The 16,113-nt window shown below is 28.9% G+C and overlaps 1 protein-coding gene and 1 non-coding gene across 2 annotated transcripts; one reads left to right on the forward strand and one right to left on the reverse strand.

Moving 5' to 3' along the window:
- Nucleotides 1-2,209: 2,209 nt before the first annotated feature.
- TRNAG-UCC lies at nucleotides 2,210-2,281 on the forward strand. The gene has a single exon. It is a non-coding gene; the product is annotated as a tRNA-Gly (tRNA).
- A 2,961-nt stretch (nucleotides 2,282-5,242) lies between these two features.
- LOC114388952 (protein ABIL1-like) lies at nucleotides 5,243-11,153 on the reverse strand. Its single transcript, XM_028349506.1, has 9 exons — nucleotides 10,854-11,153; nucleotides 9,458-9,540; nucleotides 8,503-8,653; nucleotides 8,147-8,246; nucleotides 7,945-8,037; nucleotides 7,740-7,830; nucleotides 7,557-7,609; nucleotides 7,336-7,442; nucleotides 5,243-5,643 (listed from the first exon to the last, which is right to left on the reverse strand). The coding sequence occupies exons 1-9, from the start codon at nucleotides 10,950-10,952 to the stop codon at nucleotides 5,485-5,487; spliced, it is 936 nt and encodes a 311-aa protein (XP_028205307.1). The 5' UTR covers nucleotides 10,953-11,153; the 3' UTR covers nucleotides 5,243-5,484.
- Between the last annotated feature and the right edge of the window lie 4,960 nt (nucleotides 11,154-16,113).

The raw sequence follows: 16,113 nt of genomic DNA on the forward strand, positions 1-16,113 counted from the left end.
TTTAATATTTTAAGAATTATTTATATCATTTTATTACTTAATAGATAATAGGATAAGTAAATTATATTTATTCAAACAATTTATTATAGTAAAACAAGATAGCCATCATATGTTATTTATCATATATAAAGTTAGACATTTGGATTTGAACTTGCAAGCCATCCACAAAACTCAACCTGCACTATATACGAGCTTTGTTATCTTGAATTTGTTTGAAATGCAGACTTGTTGGTTCGACTCACTTAACAGAGAGTTAAACCGGTTTTATTTCCTTTAAGACCCACAAGCCATTGTGTGTATCTCTAGTTAGAAAATTATAGTAATTAAAGAGATCAATTTTTATCTTAAAAAATAATATTTTTATTCTTTATGTATGTTAGAAGATATGATAATATATTTTAATTTTATATAGTTGTTATATTTATTAGATTTATCTTTAATTATATCTTTAGCTATTAGACTTATTTTCAGTTTTAGAGTTGTTATATTTATTAGATTTATCTTTAGTTATTCGATTAGATTTATCTTTAGTCATATCTTTAACTTATATATTTTTAATTTGTAATTTTGTATATAAGCGAATGATGTCTAATAAATTATTCAAGGAATCAATTTCTTTTAGTGTAGACTGCAAGTAATTAAGGACAGTTTGGTTGAGTATAATAGAATGGAATAAAAAAAGAGAAAAACATATTTAAATAAAAATAATGTGAAAAAGGTAACAAGACTATAAATTTTTTATTTTTTTTTTATCAATCTGAGCTCAATCAAAACAAGGTTAAGTGAAGCCGTGAAAGTGACAGGAATTAGAGCATGAAACAAAGGGTGTGATCTTGTTATAACTATTAATATATATGTGGGGTTTTGAAACTACAATCCAGGTAACTTCGATGGCCTTCTTAATTTAATTGGTCCATTGTCCCCTCTTATTCCCTCAATATAACGAAAATAACTTGGATCATTATTTCTATTATCTTCGCAACTTGCTTGCCCCGTTAATTATTCTGTATGATATCACTTGGTTTATTAGCACAAAGGGAGCAATATCAATCATCATCACCATTATCCTCTATGATCCTTATAATTAATATGATAGCTGCATCATTGCTCTCTTTGCCCCCTAGAGGGTTACGGGTGACCCTTTACCAGAATTGATCATTGTTTACCTATATAAACATTTTTGTAAACGAAGGATTAATGGAAAATAATATAGATTTTACAAGAATTATAAACTAAAAATAGAAAAGTGATATATCTTTACAAATTAATAAAAGTTATATTTACTGAAAATAAATTAGAAATACTATAAACATTAGTACAATAATAAATGACTGTTATAAATATGGCACTGCCATGGTTGTCGGTTCGCAGATCCTCTGTAAATCTGAAACTGTCATGTGGGGTTGGTTGGTCTTTGTTCAACCATAGCTTTTGGAAACAAATCATGGTTTAAACTTGTGTATAAAATCCTGGTTTAAACTTGTGTATATGTGGTTTAACTTTAAGAGTTATGACACAATGTCACGTTTAAGCTCCATGAGATACTATAAAAATATCACAATATATATGTATAATGATTCACCATTTCACTTTTCAATGGGAAGCATGCTTGGAGTTGGAAATCATTATCTTTAAAGAAATGGAAGCTTTTTGTTAAAATATATTATAAAATTAGGAGAAGAAAAAAAACAAGATCGAAATAAACAAATTCAAACACATTTTTATTATTTAACTATTAAGAAGTTAATACAATATTTGATAGTAGTTATAACTATATCAATATAGTTGAATCTATGAGAAGAAACTTTTCTTAAGGGAATTAATATTTGAATTTTTGACTGAAAAAATGTTTAATTTAATGCCTAATAATATTTTAAATAGGATTGTTTTCGACAAAATACACATAAAAAAAATTAGCAAAAGAGAGCATTTTCCAATTCAAGTATGCATTATGTTTGAATTGAAATTAAAGATATTATTTGAACATTATTAAACGGATAAAAATAAAAGCAAAAATTTTAATCCTTTTTGATAAAATTATTTTTACCTCGAGTATTTTTTTCATTTTATTTTCAAACATGCACTAAATTTGTAATACTTCCATACAAATCAACCCAATTTATTAGGATCTTCAATTCTTTGATAAACCCATGTTAGATTTTTAAAACTATAAATTTGATGATTTACTTAACTGTTATTGTCATCAATAGCGTTTGTAGTCCAACGGTTAGGATAATTGCCTTCCAAGCAATAGACCCGGGTTCGACTCCCGGCAAACGCAATGTATTTTTGAAAACCTAAGCAGGCAGCTGTTGAATAATCAACCATGCAAGAAAGCCGGCTATAAAGCGTGAACCCCAATGGCAATATCACATCTCACACTATCCTCGTTACCAATGTGACATGACAGATTCAGATCTCAAGTTTTCCAATGAAACTGTATAAAATCTTAAACTCCAAACCATAAAAATATATTATTTTGTTAACAAAAAATATATTATTTTATCCTCTTTATTAATAGTATTTAAATCACTTTTTTTTTCATTTAAAATGTTTGAAACTTAGACTTTGCTTAATGGTATGTTTTGATCGAAGGAAAGAGAAAAAAAACATGGAAAATAATGTACTTCCTTTTGTTTGGTGGGAAATAAAGGAAAAATAAAATGAAGAGAAAGGTTAACAATTAGAGATAAAAATTTATTTTTTTCTTTTCTCTTTCATTTTTTTTCTTTCAATTCAAACACAGGATAAGGAATTGAGTTTAGTATTATTCAGATTTTCTTATATTTTTATAAAATTTACCATTTTTAAAGAAAAAAAGTAAAGGGAAATATTTTCCTAATAAGGTCATTTTTATTTAAAGAGAAGTGTGAAAAAAAATTAAGATGATAAAAATATTAAGAGTATTTTTTTAAAGGAAAAAATCACAAGAAAAATAATTGAATTGTGATCCAGTCAGCCTTGTGTCTGTTAGTAGGTTTAATACAAATAGGATCGAATCAGGTGAAGGTTTTTATAATGGAATAAAAAACTTAGTTATAAAAAGCAAAAATCACAAACTTAAGACCAATCAACAACTGAAAAGGGAGAAAGCAATAGCACAAACAATTTTATATTGATTTGTCTCTATTACTAAAATTACATATATTATTTAGTATCACTTATAATTTTTATACAAAGCTTATACCTAAGTTCTTACGGCCTAAGTATTGTTTCCTAGTAAGTTATTTCTAACTTTAAAACAAATAAGTAGAATTATTTAAAGCTTGGGTGCACATAGATAAAACTATTGTCTTACAAATGAATTTACAAATTAAACCTTTAAGGCTTTTCTATCATAATTTATAAGGTGTTTTAAGAGTTTCATAACTTAAGAAATATTAAAATACAAAGAGAGCTTGAAGGTAAGAAAGAATATGCACTACAAAGTTGGTAACTTCAACTCTTCATGTATTTATAAGCTTCAATGTCAAGTAACCATTAGTCTTCAAACTAACTATGTTGCATTGTCTTGAGTAAGTGTTTGTTGGAGTTTTTTTTTTTTAGTCTACTTCAAGTTGATAAAACACTTCACTTATCTTCCTTGAGTAGCACTTATTCTACTAGCTTTAGTAGCCAAATCAACTTTGATCGGAACAGATTTGCACAATAGTGACATCTTTCTAGGTGAAGTGAGAGTTTAACTTTGATTATTCTCTTACTTTCTTCACTTTGACAAATTCTAGAAAGATTGTTAGAACATTTTTTGCACAAATCAAGAAATCAAAGCATTATCTCATGCTTTAATGCTTCACAAAACTAGCATCGTGTGATCCATCTAATACAGATACTACACTTTTGTTTGTTAACATATTAGATGCAACTTTTGAAATTTAGTATTTATTTGTATCAAAGCATAACTATTGAGGTCGAATTGTTCGAGAACTACACAAGTTTGATCTTTGGCGAAAATATTTTTTTTTGTTAGACTATACTGATCTCTCTACTGAATTTTAGATTAATTATAGTCCTTCAATTCTCCTGATGAAGGATTAAGACAAAAAAATGATTGAAAATCTTGATTCATCTTATGACTCAACAATTTCAAATAAAAAAAATTTAATATATATATATTATAAAATTAAGACTATTAACTAATTTTAATGTGTAAAATATTTAAAAGTGATTTATGATTAGAAATAGTAACAGTAAAAAAGAAAATAAAAAAAAATTAGATTCCATACATCAGTGCCCGAAGTTCCAAACCTTAAAAAACTCAAACGCTTCATTTTATAATAAAGAAAAATTGAAAATAGAATTCAATGAATATGAATCCCTAGATTCAATTGCATTTTTTTTCCTGATTACGCATAAAATTGTTTTTTTTTTCAGTAAAATATATTTGGTTCCTATAAAATTTAAAAGATATTAATTTTTTTTATAAAAATTTCCATATTAATTTAGTTCTTATAAAAACAAGAAATATTTTTATTCATCCTATTAAAATTTTCGTTAGACGATTTTTCGTGATTAACAAACTTAATTATTTTTCTTTTCACTTTCTCAAGCACATTTAGAAAACATTAAAATTCACAATTATTTCATCTTTTCTCGTAATCTCATAAGAAAGTGTAAGAAAATTGGTCATAAAAGGTCAAAAACTAACAATTTTTGGAGTATTTAACTCCCATAAGTTGCTTAATTCATTTTGTGAGTTTTAATCACTATAAATTATTTAATTTATTTATAATCAAATTATACATATAATTTTTATAGGGACTAAATTAATATAAAATATTTTATGAGAATAAAATAAATATTTTTCAAATTTTATAACTACCTCAAACATATTTTATTCATTTATTTTTAATAAATGCCATTATTTTATAGACGTGTTTGATTCATTCTAATAATTAGAGTTGTGCAAGATTTAAATTTTGAAAAAATCAAATCCAACCGAACACTTTTATAAAAACAATTCAATTAAATAGAATCATTTTTATAAAGTAGTTTATATTTTTTCAAAACAGTTCGATCCCTTTTAAAATTAGTTCACTTCGATTATCCATTTAATACTCATACGGTTCAATTTTTTTAAAGAACCGAACCATTTTTCTAAAGTGGTTTGATTCATTTTTTTCTAAAAAAGATCAACTTTTATAATTAAGTTTGGTTCAATTTTGGATCCAGTTTTTTTCACACCCTACTAATAATCTGATTTGATAAGCATATAATCTTGGAAATTTTCGTGATACATCAAAACTTCAAGGACAAGAAAAAAATAATGAAACTTTTTTTGCATAGCATACAACAAATATACATTTTACAGGTGCCTGAACTAGATCACAATTCACAAGAGCAACATAAAGCGATTAGAAGACCAAGATCCCAACCATTATGATTGCCAGGGAACCGGCTACTTACAGGATCATTATTCAAAGGCTTGAATCAGAAACTAATTAATTCTGAGGATTTGCATAGGGGAGGGGATGGCTTTAGAGGTATTCATAAGAAAGAACCGGCTTTCAACTTTGGTGTTTTCTGCTTGACAAAGAAAGCTGATAGCACACTTTTGCTTCGAGTAGGGACTTGGACAGTCTCACGCCGATTTTGGTAGTCGAATGATCTGAATGCTGTCAATGGTTTGGATCCCTCCAATGCATCCTGCAGATAGCGATTCATGAGTAACTTTATAGAAAATTTACAAAACCACAAGGAAGGAACATTGATAAACACTAATCCAGAACACTTAAAAAAACAACTGATCCAAATCCTTAACATTGACATGGTAAAACCAAATCCTGTCAAATGAATCTCCAATAGAAGTTTACTAGTAGAGAATGAGAAAAAAGGTTATGCCGTAAAAGAATTTACACAGTCATTCAATCACAACCCATCATATACGGTAAATTTGTTGACTTTTAAAATAATTATTTTAATGCAATTCAAACTGTGATTTGTGATTGAATGAGAGTGTACAACTGTTTTACACTAAGTGCATAGACATTAAACTCTTAGAAAATACACAATGCATGTTCTATGGAAGCCGACTGCATGTTTGGACAACCTGATGAACCTATTTTTTATGATCATATCCTTTACATGGTTAAAATATATTATATCAGACACACATATTCATCCAAAGTCAACAAACAAAAGTAGAAAAGCAAAATATAATATCAAGTACTTAGCTAGGATTTGATCAGAATCTCAATATTTTTAGACTAATTTTGATGTTAACCTGGTTGTGAATTTGTGATATTTAAAATGGCTTAACTACATTAATATTCCACATAAATGTCTAAGTTAGAGGGCGACTAGTACTGGTATGAAGGAGAGAGAAAACCTAAGGGTGTGTTTGATTTGTATTTTCATTTTCTGTTTTCATTTTCCTATTTTCATTTTCTGAAAATTATTTTCATTTTCAAAAGATTAGAATTCTGAAAACATGTTTGGTTTGACTTCTTGTTTTCTGCTTTCAAGAAATAAAAACACTGAAAATGCGTTTTCAAAAGGAAATGTATTTTTAGATTTGCTTAAAATTAAATTCCTTGCCACCGCATTTTTATTTTACCCAAAATGAGGTTCCTGGTTTCAACTGAAAACAAGATTTTATTATTGTCATCTGAGAGAATATTTTCACTGAAAATGTTTTAAAAAATTCAACCAAATATCATCATTTTTTATTTCCAATGAAAATGAAAACAGAAAACAGTCAAACCAAACACCCCCTAAATTTCTGAAAGTGTGATATCTTTCATTGATTGGAATAGAAACAGATACAATGTATTTATAGAGCTAGGATAGTGATACAGTGTACACCAGTAACAACACTGTATTGGGATACATGCAGCAGCATACTCTGACATCTCTAATATTTTGCAATCCCTGGTACAGAATGCTTGAAATTTATGCTGCTCTAATTTTATTGGATGTTACTCAAAGACCTAGGTCTCAGTCTTACATATTGATTTAATATTTCAGTGATTGATAGGAACAATTCCTATCTATAAAGGGGGATTGTATTGATACTGGAATGGAATTGAAGCTGAACTAAAGAGAAATTTAAGAAGAAGCTTGCCACCAGCCAATAATAAAACTTAAAGATGATAACTGAATAAAATATCCACCCCCCTCCTTTTCCACTCTTCCTACTTTTATAACATATTGTATAAACAATTTAACATCTTTTTTCCTTTTCACTCAAGTGCAAGGCAAAACTACTTCACCTAAAGATTACCAAATAGGTTTTAAAACACTTGCAACTATTTGGCAAAGAATAGGTAAATAAATCATAAGTTGACAATCAAGCATGGCGTCACCAGGCACTTGCCCTTTTTCTGAATATGAAATTACCTTGCCTGTACCACCTAAAGTATGCATGGGTGTACTAGAGGTAGGAACTCCATTTGGAAAGTAAATTTGTGCAGGTGAGGATTTCATCCAGGTGTTCTCTTCATTATCTACAGGCAAATAACAATGGATTATAAGGATCTGTAACTTCTACATCATGAAACAACCATTTTTTGGCCAATTGAACTGATTTATAATAAAAGGGATACAACTATATCACAAACCTAAGAGATGGAAAACTCCAGAGGCCTTGGCAGAAAACTTTGGGTTCTCAGTGCTGCAAAAGTCAATGTGAAAGTGTAATATAATACCATCTATGCTGATATAATACCCTCTATGCTGAGTATCAAAAACACAAAATGCAGCAGTTTTGGTACGGTCACAGACTATTAAATTCCTAAACTTACTTTGGGGAAGGGGAAGCATGCGAAGACCCTTTTAAGGTAGACTTTGTCTCTGATGCTAAATGCCATGAAAGAGTTTTCGCTGCAGGGGTACCTAGATATAGAAATATATATGTTCAGATTAATAATATAATATTCACTTCCAAAAAAAAGATACAGAACATATGCCAAAAATTCTAGAAGGGACAAAACTTTCACCAGAACACACCTGAAGATTGAAAACGGGTTCTGGTTTGAAATGGATTCTGTCTTGCATCAATCTGTATTTGTGGACTGAAATGTACCTTTTTATTGACAGAATCTAGCTTGCATTGTTAAACAAACATACAGAACCATTAGTAAAAACTAAAGCTATAGATCCTTAGTTCCAATAATTACTTCCAGATGAACATAAAAGCAATGAGGCCTACTTGGCAAAATGTAGTGCTTATGATGTCTGGGAATGAAAGCTAACAATTGCTGCTGCCGTAGACCTTCTTTATCAGTGTAAATTTGGCATGTAAGAAGTTTCTGCTAGTAAGTAAATATGTTATTTCAACTCCAATTGATTTGTCTATTAAAACATATAGGGTCCTGCTCAATACACTCATATAAATGCCTCCAATTACTTAAAAAGGGAAGCATTAAATAACTTTTGTGTATTCATTGAAATAAATATTTTCATCCTCATTAAATACTGGAATACTTTTGTTTCCTTAACCAATGTTTCAAGGACACTCATTAACATTTCTCTAAACCAAAATATCTAAACAAAGTTTGTAATTACCTGATTTATGGTAGCGACCTTCAAATCCATAGTTGAGACATCAAATGTTTGCTGCTCAAGAAGGTCAGTTAACTTGTATGCAACTGTTCCTAGATGATCAACAGCATTCACAAGGGCTCTTACAGCATAGTCTTTCAGGTTGTCAAGTACCCTAATGCACAAATAATAATAATAATAACATAAGGAAAATTCCAGTTCCACGCAGTTCAAACACAATAATTTGTGCATAGGAAAGGAAATATTGCTGACAGTGTCACTCATTTGTATCGGATAGAAAATATGGCATGAGAATGTAATATAAAAGAACCTCCCTACCGTCACTCCTAGATACAGTTATATCAACTAATCACAAAATTATTTTAAGAACATAAAATCAAGTATCTTTTTCTAGGATGACAATAACATTCATTCTCGCCAATTTCACAATTGAAACATGACCATACATTTTAAGAATCCACATAATGAACTTTCTTCATGCATCCAAATGCACGCACACATATAGTGGGAATACTGTTAATATGGTCAGGTTTAGGGACCCAATAAATAATCTTGAAAAAAATAGTCAATGTTCTTTATGTTCCACTTTCCGGACCATCCAAAGTTTGTAACTGCAAATCATCATGAAATGAAAAGATACAAGTCCAAAACTATTCACTCTTTTTATCCAATTTTTTTCAATTTATCCTCATATAGCAAAATACAAGTAATATTTGATGGTATACGTATGTGCTAGACACAGGCTATAATTGAAATGCCCAAGCAGAAGGCAAAGAAAAAATTAATTCATAACATTTGTATCTCTGGAAAGAACCAACTAGAAGTAAAATCCACCACTAATTGTTTGTCCTGTTTGGGAGCTTCAGTCATATACATAGAAAAGCAGCTAAAGAGGAGGTAAGATTGTGTTCAAGAACAACTTAAAAAAAAAAAACTCATTAACAAAATGAATCCTTACATTTGTTTCTGTTCACTATGGAGATAAGATTTTTCACAGTATTCTGCAGCAGAATAAAGTTGAGGCCTTAGGTTCTTAAGTTCCTGAAATGACCATAATATGAAGATTAAATGACTGCTTGTGCATGTCATAAATCATGACCACAACAACCAAAGAGAAACTATTCAAACATAGCATAAGACTTGACCCCATTGACTTCAGTTTCAGCCATGTCATTTATTCAACATTTTAAGTTAAACAGGTAACAAGTAAATACCCACCCACCCCCCCCCCCCCCCCCAAAAAAAAAAAAAAATCAGGGTTGGAGCTACATATATTTAATTTTAGGGGGCAATGGCCCTCCAAAAATTTTAATTTTCTGTTTATTATAAATTTATATATAACATTTATTTAGAAGAATATGTTTATATTTAATTACTTTTGATTCCTCTATTATGATTAATATGCAACTTTGGTCTCAAAATACTTTTTTGTTCGAATTTAATCCCTTACATTTTTAATTGCTACAATAAAATCCTTCCATCAACTTCCCTCTCACTGAAACTCTGAAATTCTCATTTTCTTTCTTCACCATGAACTAAACGGATTAAAATTATTTTAAACACTCTTCCACTTTTCTTTTTTTTTTTTGCTGAGTTTAAACTCTCTTCCACTCAACTCACCAATCAAAATTCAAAACATCCTATTTTATCCAAAATTAGAAAATTCCAAATGTTTATCTTCTTTAAAAACTTAGCTTCACATCCTACAAAATCATTAAATTTTCATCAAAATTTCTACCTCTGAAACATTTCAAATTATTTCTTATCTTAGAATGTCAAATTTCTATTCAAATAAATGTCTCAAGTATCTGAATAGAAAATAAGGATGTGAGGAATTTGCAAAATGGAAAACTGAACGGAAAACTTAAAATTATAACTCGTAGTAATAATAATTAAAAAAATTGGTGGTCTAAATTTGAACAAGATATTCATATTATATAAGCACTTTTTTTAAAAACTTAATTACTTCCTACATATTGTTTTATCTATTTGGCCATCCTAACTAAAACCATAAGATAAGAAATTTCAAGCCAACACAATAGCTAATCAGCAACATCATCTTAAAATTTTTAACAACAGTAAGTTTCATCCCCTAGTTTTAACACAACTGCATCCTCATATCATTCTGAAGTCTGAACCATCACCGACTCGATAGACGCTAATTCCCAACAAGTTATGACAATTAGTGACGGTGACCAATTTTCCCTGGCATTAGTTAAACCAGAATCGCAAACACAAACCTAATCGAGAACGCAACTAGGACGCCAGAAACAAAGTCAACCAAACAAATATAGATCTGAAATTAGAATAATCACGGCAAAGAAAAAGACAGAGCAGAAAACAGAGAGAACCACCTGCAAGGCGTTGACGAAGCTCTTGCTGCGCTCCATGGAGGCTTCGTCGTAGGTCATGGCGGAGTTGAGCGGCGTCGCGGTCGGGTGCTCCAACTCCATCGCCGTAACGGAAAAGTAACAACTAAAGCACGCAACGAACGAACGAACGCAGCCAATGAAAAATTGCGGAAAAAGAGAGTAGTCTAGGAATGCAGCCGAACCGCCATTGATGAACGGTGTTATGATTATTTTTTATTTATTGTTGCTGAAGCTGAACGGTGTTGTTATTATGATTAGTGCATAATGAATGGGAAATGGTAACTGAAGAGAGAGAAAGAAAGAGAAGCGAATATTTAATGCAGTGCCACGTGGCAGGGTTGTTAGTTGACGCCAACTTCCACTTCACTCCATTCGCCCCTTCCAAAGGAAAAGACAAGACTGCCCTCGCACTTCGGTTGACCTACACTCTCGTAATGGTCTTCCAAAAATTGACCGTATAATAATTAATTAAAAAGGTTTTTATTTTATTTTATTTTATATACTTATCTTATTTTCTAGTATTTCTTATATTTTTTCTCTTTTTAATTAATCTCACTTTTTTCTTCTTCTACTTATTTCGCGCCCTTGATAGAACTCATAGTCGTGTCAAAAAACAAGCATCATCGTCCATTAACTATGACGTAGAGTGTGTGCATCGGTAGGTTATTTCTGTCCCTGCCTACATAATTGTTGCAACTTGCATAGTTGGATTCACCACCTAATAATACCTAACGACTTCTTAATAGAAACAATCTTAAATTCTTAATAACACATTTTTACTATTTATTTTTAAAAAATGTTATACATAGTTAATTTAAACTTTTTTTACACAATAATCCAACTACAATCTATTATCTATAATAAATTTATTAACTTTTAAAATAATTATCTTAAAATAATTTAAAGAATAATTTATGATTGAAATGCATGAACATAAAATTTTTATTTTTATTTATTAAAAAGTTATAAATATACCTGTTAAATAAAAGGTGAGTTTTACAAAATGTTTAATAAAATTTAATTAATTATAAAAATGTGTTCAAAATTTATGTTAAAAAATATATTGTTAATTTTGCTCTTTTTTTTTCATAATAAGACAATTTTAATGTAGATTTGTTGTTTGTTAAATAAAAACTAAAATTTTATCACGACAATTCATGCAATAAAGATTTTTATTAAATGTTAACCTAAATTAATTTATGAGTTATAAAATTGATTTGATAATTGAAAATATGAATTTGAAAAATCGAGCCAGAGAGATAAATAGTGTATTTGAATTCTCTTATTAATATTTTAATTTTTAATAAAAATCAATAATTAATGTTGATCGATAAAAAAAATATAAATTAATTAACTAAATAAAATTTCAATTCTAAGTAGATAACAACATAAATATTATTTTTTAGGAATCAAACTAACACCATCAAGATGTGCTCTATTATAATACTATTATTTTCATGTTACATCAAATATTCTACCAATATGATGCGATTTTCCTATTTTGCATTAATGCGCGTATGAAATTTAGAGAATAAACCCAAATTAAACAAGGCAGTTTTTATAAAAAGGAATTAAGGCAGTTGATTGTTTTGATTTGTGAATGAGTGAAAGAAATACGTGTACTGGCCACAGGGATGGGAAAATTGCCCACATCTACGTTATACGCTAACATGATTTTTTTTTCTTATGAATTATACACGCTAACATGATCACTGAGTCTGAATTAATATATACGCATTTTGCATTCATTTATTTATATAAAAAGAAAACATTTTTATCTACATATAAGACATAGATTTATTACCAACCAAAGTCTGGATCTAGATTTAGGTTGTCTTTCTTTTTCATTTGGTACGGACTCATTACCCATACTTACCTAACTCCTCCTCGCCACGCAATGTAATGTAAAACCCAGTATTGGAAAGGGGTGTTGCTGGCTGGTTCGGATGGTTTTTATCAACTTTAAGATGCAATCAAATCAAATTTGATCTGTTTCCCTTGATTCAGTTCTCATAATTTTTTTTAATCCAACTCAATCTAACCCAATTCATTTATAAATTATTTTATTCGATTTAGACCCATAGATTACTTATTTAAATTTGATTTTTTTCTTCTTTTTATAACTACTATTTTATATCATGATTTTTTCAAATAGTCAATACAATTAATATATTATTATCAAATGTCTGAAAATAGTAAAATTGATTCATTTAACACTATCAACATAATATTCTAAAATAGACTAATACAAATTAAAATAAAATATTTTTTAATGAGATTTACTATAATAATCTGACTTACAAACTAATTTCTTACAACCAGATTTGCTATAACCACATTTGTTACAACCACGTTTGCTTAAACAAATGAACAAAATATGATCCATTAATATTATAAACATGGTAGAAAAAATAAATATGAAAAAAGGTAAAACAAATAATAATGTACCTCACAGTAATACTTTAAGAAATTTCAACACTTGGAATCCCAATACCAACAATATTTAACGTCAAAATCAAACAGCTCTAAAATTTTAAGCACAGCCCTATTAGCACAAAAGTTAATTGATATTTTATACAAATATAAAGAATTAAATAAGAGATTACACACATGATTGAATCTTTTTCACTTCATTTATTTCAACTTGCAAGTCATTAACATTTTTTTAGTATATCTAACCAATTTTGGACACAAATAAAAAGCTTCGATGGTAGTAGGACTCAAGGAACTATGTAATGAATCTATAATTCTATCTCATGTACTAAATGCAAACTCAGATGACACAGTAGTAGATACAGGAATAATCAATATATCTCTAGTCATACATGAAAGAATATAATATTTAAATACTTTCAATTTTCACCAATTCAAAATGTCAAACTCAGCGTGGTCATCTTCAACGTCATCCTCCAAATACCTATCTAACTCATTTTTTTGCATCTCACATATGCATAAGCTCTCCATTCAACAAAGTATGCTCATTCCAAACACTCAATGCTCTAGCTAAATATGAAATAACCAAGTTATTAGCACTTGTATTATCCACTGTATTTTGAATTAACGTCTAGTAAGTGAAACCATTTGTTTATTTGCAGACAACACCTGCTTCAGGTTTTCCTTTTCATCATTGAACACATGCATGCAATATCTAGCAACAGTGACACGAGAAAAATTTTTAAATTTAGGTTGAGTATTTTCCATGAACTTCCTAAACCCTTCATTTTCAACAAACTTAAAGCCAAGTTCATCAATAATTATCATCTATGCAAGTGTTATTAGAGCCTGCGTTTGATTAAAATCAACAAGTTTCATACTAACTTTATTAGGGTCACTCTTACTATCAATAATCATCTTTTGCTTTTTATCAACCTGCCAGTGTGGATTTTTCTTATATTATTGGAACACATGTCTTCTAAAGTTAGAGGTTCCATAGATAGAACTAGCTATTGCATATGATGCATTACAGTACTTACAATAAGCCCTGCCATCTTCCTCCTCACTAAAATGTTCCCAAACATTAGAAAGTGGACTAGCAACTTCTTGTGCATATTCAGGTTGTTGTCCTTACCCTAGTTGTGGTGAAGTTTCATGTCTTTGTGGTTGTAAAGGAGCTTTTGTCCCTTGCATGGACTTTGAGTATGACATTAAGAGAGAGCGCTAATTGGTGGAATTGGAGATGAATCATTAACACTCCTTGTACCACTTTTATTTTTCAATTGTCTCATTTGCAAACACTAAAAAAACCTATCCAGAGTAAAACATTACACGATTTGTAGCTTTATTGGAGAATTTCAAATTGATTTAAGCTTTTTTATTCAATTCCCAAAACCTCATGCTAACCGCCAATGCCTGGATCCTTAAGGAAATCATTCTAAGACTCAAACTCAAAATAAATAAATAAAATAATACATGATCTAGATAAATCAATTATAGAGAATAAAAAAATATGCTATTGATTTGGAATCTAAAATCAGGATGTTGCCGCTATAAATAAAATAACCGCACCTTGATAAAAAAATCTTGATCTGGATAAATATCCATATCAATGCAATATATTTTTCCAAAAACTAAATTCGGGTACGTGAAAATTAGAAAAAATAACCATATTTTATCTGGGCATCAAACAAATAAGAAAATATGAATCTCAATAATCTAATTGTAATAGTTACTTTGATACCACACAAAATTTTAATAATATTTATAAAAATAAGTGACGCACACAACACACAATCAAAAAATAAGTGGTATATAAAAAGAGTTTTTAATTATGTTTCTTGGTGAAGAAAATTTGAGAGTCAGAAGTGAATGTAAAGAAACATGAAACATGGTTTGTTGTGTTGTGAAATGAAGGGATTGTTACTTACTTGCTGACTGAGAAACCAAGTGACACGGCACAACACAACACAGCACGGGTTCTCCTTTCAGTCCGGATTTGGATGATTTTATAATTGTTCAAAAATTAGGTTAAATTCAAATTTTAGCCTTATATAAGAAAAAAAGATTTTTTGATTTTATCCCAACACAAGAAAATATTTTAAAATTAGTTATTGTTGCATATAAAAAAAGGAGAATGATTAGACCAATTTTATGAGTAATTTTTTAACGAAAGTATTTTTATTTTAAAAAAATCTTCAACTAACTTATTTTATGGATTTTTCTTATCTCTTTCTATCCTTTTCATTTTTTAAAATTTTAATTTCTATATTTTTTTAAAAAAATTATCAATTGTTAAAATTAATCTGATATCACAACATAAGTTATTTATCATGAATTTTAATTGTATAAAAAAACTTTTATCACAATGTGTTATTGACTTCTTGGAGTGTTGAGGTGGATTTATCCCCCAACTTATTAAATTGTTACTATTTTATTAAAAACACTAAAGGAAATAATGCATTACCACACCTTCCTTGATTGTAAATTTTTTTTTTTTTAGTTTTTAATATACATATATATATATATATATATATATATATATGAATAAATAATACAATTTATATTTTAATTATGAATTCACAGATCAATTCAACAAGTCAACAAATCTATAAATCTAAACCCATGACTCAATCCGTACATGAACAATTTTGATTGACTCGATTCGAATATGACCCAAATATATAAATGACCTAACCTAAAATATTCAGATCAGTTTGGATCAATTCGAATTCGCAAATAACTCATACCCGTGAACACCCCTAATATCGAGTACTAAAATAAAACCATGTTTACTCATAAAAAAAGG

The sequence above is a fragment of the Glycine soja genome, chromosome 16 (genome assembly GCF_004193775.1).
Source record: "Glycine soja cultivar W05 chromosome 16, ASM419377v2, whole genome shotgun sequence".
NCBI lineage: Eukaryota > Viridiplantae > Streptophyta > Magnoliopsida > Fabales > Fabaceae > Glycine > Glycine soja.

Excerpts from the sequence above, each read along its gene's own strand:
- LOC114388952 (XM_028349506.1), bottom strand. The coding sequence starts at position 10,952 with ATGGAGTTGGAGCACCCGACCGCGACGCCGCTCAACTCCGCCATGACC. Across the intron at positions 9,541-10,853 it reads GCTTCGTCAACGCCTTGCAG|GAACTTAAGAACCTAAGGCC; the intron begins GTGGTTCTCTCT and ends TGGTCATTTCAG. Across the intron at positions 7,443-7,556 it reads TGGAGTTTTCCATCTCTTAG|ATAATGAAGAGAACACCTGG; the intron begins GTTTGTGATATA and ends ATTTGCCTGTAG.